At 38.9% G+C, this 6,772-nt stretch overlaps 1 protein-coding gene across 1 annotated transcript; it reads right to left on the bottom strand.

The window, feature by feature from the left end:
- Positions 1–797: 797 nt before the first annotated feature.
- Positions 798–4,855, bottom strand: LOC144652414 (uncharacterized). Its single transcript, XM_078512428.1, has 3 exons — positions 3,580–4,855; positions 2,354–2,765; positions 798–1,083 (listed from the first exon to the last, which is right to left on the bottom strand). The coding sequence occupies exons 1-3, from the start codon at positions 4,853–4,855 to the stop codon at positions 798–800; spliced, it is 1,974 nt and encodes a 657-aa protein (XP_078368554.1).
- Positions 4,856–6,772: the final 1,917 nt, after the last annotated feature.

The raw sequence follows: 6,772 nt of genomic DNA, 5'->3' as shown, positions 1-6,772 counted from the left end.
TTTTATATTACCTTTTGGCCTCTAATTGGAACATTACTAGTTGCTAGTCTAATCTCTAGGAATGTGATAACACAACAAAACCACTATATTTAGACTTTGTGAACTCAAGTGCAACAACATATCAATGAGAGTAACGTTTATAATGTCAAGAAATGTTTCTAGTTCTCATGGAAATCGTAGATCAACTCAAGTTCTAGACTCCAGCCCAATGTGTTGTTGACAGTGTTGATGGATGCGTAGGATCAGGTAGGCGACGCGAGTCGTATTGTTGATGTTGCTGAAATCCAATTCCACATTTATACTGCTCCATAACTTTACGTAGTGTCCAGTCGTCCCTCATTTTAGAGGGACTTTGTTGTTTAATGCGCGTTGCAAGACCATACGGTATCTGTCTAAAGCAGAACGATCAAGATACTTCCCTGGGTTTTGAGTTCTCAGACGGCGACGCATGATCGCAAAAAAACTCGACTTGGCGCGTTCACGCGATGCAGTAAAAATATCATTGTCGTTTTTTGCTTTAGCATTTTTTCGTTCCGGTTCTTAAAGATCTCGTTGCAAGGCCCTTATATCATTCTGCAGTTCTGGATGCTTATCTTTTACTTGGCAGAAACTTTCACTTCGACATGGACTTCCCTTACATTTAGCTCTGTTTTGACCAGACATGTGACAAATCGTGCATACTTTCCCATGCTTTCCACTAGGCAAATCATCCAAAGCTGTGTGCTTCCCTTGTGTATTACACCTGACACTTTTAACTTGAGCTTCAAGCAGTTTTGAGTTTTTTCGATCTAGAGGGCTTAGCTCACAGCTATGAGTCGGATCTCTGGCGATGCCTGGAACGAGGAAAATCCGCAAAATTCGTCCACGGTTGGCTTGACGCCATCATCTAGCGTCATGTCCAGCTTTCTTGGTTCAAGAGCTCCTGGATTGTGGTTATTTTCAGTTCTAATGTTGTTGATCTCCGCTTCAAGCATCCCTATTTCTACAAGAAGAAGTTTATTGGGCGAGGGAAAGAATGCGTCCAGGTCATCCGATTTCAGGAACGCGAGAGATGGTCTTGACCAAAATCCTCCTACTTTCGAACTTAGGATACAATCTCTCTAGATTTAGTCCTGGTGACAACGACTTTAACCAAGCATAAACGTCTGATTTTCCCCCCGCCATGGCCTTCAAGTGAACAGCGCTGAACTTTTGTTGTTGACCAAAAAAATGTCACAGTCTCGTTTTGATACAAGTCTTTGATTGGCTGCCACTAAAAAAGCGGAAAACAGGACTGGTGTTCACGGTTCGAGTGTCCGCAGTGTAACATTTTAGATATGTTTTTTATATGTTTTAACTGTTGCTAATTAAAAATATAAAATAAGAAAAAGGGGAACATATTCACGGACAAACAAATCTCATGAATTTAATTTTCGTTAGCCTTGAAATTTTATTTTCTGGTCTTAAGAGGCAGTTGCGTAACTTCCTTAAAAATTCTTAAGATCACTTCAGTAACTATACGCTCTAACCACATTCTTTTGTTAATTAAGTTGCGTTGTTGCACATGGCACTAACATTTGAAGACACTGGACATTCCATTGAATTTTGTATGCCATTGCTATAGTGATTAGAATACTATAAATGTGAGAAATTAAAATCAACGGTTTTCCTGCTCCCGACTTATTGAAGGTGTCTTTTGTTTGACTCTTATTGTAGCCTTGCCTTTAACAGGCAAATGGAGCAGTTGGTTAACGCTCTCTATTGTGCCACAGGGCACCAGGAGGATTGATCGACTACTGACTGTACAAGATAGGGAGGGTCGCGAGGGGTCATCTTGTAGAACAAGTTTAGGATAATACTACTAAATGCAAAATTCTTTTGATATGTCCTACGAGAACGAGAACCATCCCACATTGTATCCTGGTGAGGGTATGAATTTATTATCGGCCCAGGGTTGAATTGCCTATACACAGTGAATATCATCTTACTAAAACCAGGGAACACAGGAGCAGGCTGGAACACAATTGAGAAAGCTAACTAACCGCTTAAAAACTTATCGCTTATAGTTAAACTGTTAACCTTCGATAACGTAATTTACGGGTGAAAAAAAAATTATTTGCGCTTTGTTTAAGGATGTGTCCCTCTCGATGTTTTAGCGAATCAAAGGCGCGCAGTAGCCTACGAATCTGATGAAACATTCAATGACAGGGTGGGAAACTTTATGTAACAAATCTGATATCACGATAATTTAAGGTTTCGTTTTCAGTTGGAATGAAATAAAATGTAATCTATTTTTTATACAGCTTAAACTTAGCCATACAAAATAATATTTTGTACTACTCCAACTGCATACTCATGTATAGTTTGTACTCACAGTGATTTACAAGTATGTCTCTCCAAATGACTCATTACTTTGACATCAGGCCTTGTGAAACGTGACAATATCTCAGTTTGTGTCCCTTGATCATTTTTTTGGGTGACATAGTAAATGCCTTGACGATTGTCATCCTTCCCCTCCACTGTGTTGCCGCCATCAGCATCACCTTCCTCGTTTTCTTCAAGGGTAATATCAATTGCGCCACTGTCTTGTATAGCAGTCTGAAGTGTAACCATTTCAAAGTCTCCTGTTTGCAGCTGTGTTTTAAGGACGTTCGTGTCAGCGATACCATGAATATCTCCCTGCAAACTGTTGAGAGGGAGAAGCAGAGACAGGCAACAAGAAAAAGACCACTGTGGATTTTTGCGCCACTCCTTCAGGAAATGATATAGGAACAAAGCATACTCAACTGAAAGCAAACCAAGAATGAAGCAATCTTAAAACAGAATATGAAAGAACTGGTACAAAAATGACAGGAAAAATATCGGCTATTTATTTTTTCAATGAAAAAAGGCGGCTTTTTTTCACCACTAACAAAACAATGAATTTGTCCTATTCAAATAAAAACTAAAATCAGTCATGTTGTGAAAAGTAACGTTTATATTATTTCTTTATTCCCACCGTTGCCCTGATTTGTTTGATTTTAAAAGACTGGTGCTCTTAATTATCGCTTCATCTAGTGTTATTTCTCATCTAACAAGCAGAGCACAGTTTTGCCTCACTCCAGGCCTAACCTAGAGGAAATATGGCATCGTGCATTGTGAAAAGCTAAGTTGCCAGTGATGGCATCAACCAATGAAAAAGACATGAACTGTTTACAAGAGGAAATTCAGCATTGACCACAATGTCGACCAAAACATATTTTTAAAACAATGAGTATTATCTCGATTTACTTAGTTTGTCCATTGGTGGCAGAAATTATATACCGTGATAGATTGACTGTCATTAAAAAAAATACGAACATACTGGTCATTTCACGTGGTTGCTTCGCAGAGGACAGCCAAGGGATACAAGAAGAACTCAATGCATGTGCAAGGCCATTCAACAATTTTGTTTTAGTCATGATTTGCAAAAGCTCTCTAGTTTGCGGATACCAGCACCTTAAAATCAATAACTCAATCAAATGCACCCATTCGTTACCCATTTGGATTTGTGATCGGCAGGCTGAACATCTGAGCTCGCTGTTAGATTAAACATATTTAAATATTAACTTTTTATCTTACCGAGAAGCTGACCTATCACCATCGAATTTGCTGCGAATATCAGTATCTTGAATAAGAGTGCATCACTATCTGGGCCAATCCACCCTGTTTCATATTCTGTGGGTATCTTACTCACTGCTCCAATAACCAAGTTGACAACAGTAACAGCAAGGGACGTCGTCATCAGCCTGTTTTCCGTCACGTCTTGTAAGGGTTTTACCCAGGCGAAAAGGAACCCATACATCCCAGCGATGACCAGTGCCAAGCCAATGTAGGACCTGCTCTCTTGTCCTACAAAAATTAGGCCACATGTCAGGATTACTTTACGAGTCATTTCAACAAGTTCCCAATACCACGAATGGGTTTTGTAATTTTCAAAGAGAAAGCGCAATCCAGAAATCATTTCCTTGTTAGAACCAGAATCCTGTGATGTATCTTCATCTTGTGTGGCCAACCGTGCTCTTTGTTGTCTCCAAAGGGCGATAAACGAGGCGGCAGGAAGGGCAAAAATATAGGTGGTTGAAATGTATGCCACGACAAGCATATGATTGTATTTTTGCCCTTGACATGGTACACTGTAATCCGCTTTCAGGTACTTAGAACACAAAACTTCTTTGTCGTCTCGGCAGAGCTTCCTGCATGCAGGTGGCAGGACAGAGGCTGTCTTGTAACACGTGCTGAGGTACGTTACGTACAGGAAGAAAAACAAATTCCTGTACACAAGCTCCTTCGATTGCGAGACTCGCCTTGACTTTTCATCCTCTTCGAGGTTGCGATTTCTTGAGATGAGCAGTTTATGAACTCCATAAGCAATGACTGAAAAGCAAACTATAGCGAAATTCATTGCCATCAGTGCAAAAAGGCTTCCAAAGGCATCCAAGTGTAATCCAGGGAAAAGGCACTGGATGGGTGCTATCTGCAGCACATTCAACTGGAGAAATCCTGAATATCTAGCGATATTTTCGAGAGAACCTGGCCATTTGATGTATGAGAACACGTCCAGCAAACCATTAGTGACCTGATAGAAGCCAATTACGATCTTAACCTTCGAAAAAAACTTATCTATCAGAAAGCGTTCTTCTTCCTTCTTAATGTTCCTTCTGCTTGACCACACCAAAACGGCAATGATAATCAAAACGATGACCAAAATTATAGACAACTGGCCCACAATCCACTTCTTTGATGGGCATCGTGTGCAGAGTTTAAACTGTTTGTAGTATCCTGAACTGCAAACACTGCAAAGCGGACCTTCATAACCATTCTCACAGAGGGAATCTAGACCACCCGTACACGACATTTCTGCTGGGCACATATATGGCATTGGTATGGGATAAGGGTATTGTACATGGAAAGCATCTAAGTTTGGTGAAGATGTCAAGAGATTTTTAATATAAAGTTCGTAGCGATCTTTGTACGTCTTGTTTCGCCATTCCCACCAATGACCAGATTTTAATGAAGCGTAGTCATCTTGGCATTTCAGTCCCCCTTTCCCACATTTGAAACATTCTTCGAACATGTGAGTCCGATATTGTCCCTCCAAGCATTTACAAGCGCGGTTTCCAGCAAAGAAGTCAGTTTCTGTTCCTGTGAAGATTTAAAAAAACTATATATTTATTTGTAACTGAACTGTAAAAAGATTCCAATATCGAAACTATTGCAATCAAGTTAAAACTCAGAAAATCGAAAACTGTTGCTTGTTTCTAGTTAAATAAGTTAACGTCAGAAAGAAAAGACCAAAGAGAAAGGAGGGAACGAGAGCGAGCATAGGAACTCAAAATTGATAGCTTTTTTTACAAGTTTTGAACTAAATCTAAGCGACTGAAGGTGGCTCGTCTTTGGTGTTTTATCGCAGCTATACAAATAATGTTTAGGATGATATTTTAATTCAACCTTGTGCGTGTTGTACAAATGAACAAAATGAGGTCATTGTGACGTCAAAATTCGTTGCCATGGGAACATCATATGAGGCTTATTACTCAAAAAGTACTCGGTGGAAGTTCTTGTTTTTGATATATTATTATCTAACCGACGAAAAATCATTTTTGCCAATTTTTAAAAAAAAATCTGTGTGCAGGATTCTGAGCTACGTTATTTTTTCGTAAATTTAGGGTGGCTCTGAACCCCACCTACAGAATTGTTTAAAAATTGTCAGATTTTTTGTTCTGTCCATGAGACAAAGGTTATTGTTTCCTAGTTGCTATATGTGCTTGATAGTGTCCAGAATTTAGGTTGAAATTAAGGCCTCGGAAATTAACGCTCCACTTAACCCTTTCATTCCTAAACGCGCATTCAGGCGCTATTTGGAGGTGCAGTCATTGAATCACTTGTGACGTCATCAATAAGCACGTCAGTGGAATTTCGTGATAAGAATCTGACAGAGCTTGGATCGACCTTTGTACAGGACTGTTCATTTTGAATATCGGTTGCATTCTGACAAAGCTAATCAAAGAAAAGCACAATCCATTTTTGGTGCAAAATCGTTGCTCAAACAGGCCAGTACACCTGTAATTGGTCAAGGTCCCCTTTTCAGTGTTTTCCAATGACAACGTCAAACCTTTTTTGGCCAAAAGAAAGGATACGAAGAGAAGAAAGTAAGGAGAATAAGAAGGTAGAAAAAAAGGAAGCAAAAGGGGTAAAAAAAGTGCTTCTTTAGCAAAGTTGAGGTAAATTCAAGACCATAGTACCAAAATTTCAGTTTAGCAGCTAAAAAAGGCGGGTTTTTTGGGGAAAATTTGGGTGTCAAAGGGTTAAATAATGTCGCAGAAATTAATGCAACTTAACACAAATTTTGAGAATTGCGTTAATTTCATGAAGCGTTAATTTCCTAGAATACGGTAATTCTCGATGCTTTAATGATGCTTGTTTTAGACGTCTTACACGTATTCACAAGCTTCTTTCAAATTAACAAATAAATTCCACTTTGCCATGTGTCTGTTCAGTTATAAATCACAAACGAGGTCAAATGACGCCAAAATACGGTAAGAGCAAAAAGGAGGTTAACAAGCCACAAGGCGAGTGACTTACTGTTGTTCTTACCACATTTCGACGTCTTCTGTGATCGATAACTGAACAGATGCACGGCAAAATGGAATTTATTATCAACAGTTTTGTAATATTTTTCATATATTATTAACAACTTTATAATTTTATTTTTTTAACGTCTCACTTTTTCAAATGTTTTAATGCGCAAGAAATAAATAATAATTATTATGTT

Source organism: Oculina patagonica, chromosome 4 (genome assembly GCF_052425735.1).
Source record: "Oculina patagonica isolate OP01 chromosome 4, crgOcupat, whole genome shotgun sequence".
NCBI classification, from domain to species: domain Eukaryota; kingdom Metazoa; phylum Cnidaria; class Anthozoa; order Scleractinia; family Oculinidae; genus Oculina; species Oculina patagonica.
This window is presented reverse-complemented; position numbering and strand designations above follow the sequence as displayed.

Excerpts from the sequence above, each read along its gene's own strand:
- LOC144652414 (XM_078512428.1), bottom strand. The coding sequence starts at position 4,855 with ATGTCGTGTACGGGTGGTCTAGATTCCCTCTGTGAGAATGGTTATGAA. Across the intron at positions 2,766-3,579 it reads GGTGATAGGTCAGCTTCTCG|TTGAGTATGCTTTGTTCCTA; the intron begins GTAAGATAAAAA and ends GTTTGCTTTCAG. Across the intron at positions 1,084-2,353 it reads AGACATACTTGTAAATCACT|TTCGAAAGTAGGAGGATTTT; the intron begins GTGAGTACAAAC and ends TTGTATCCTAAG.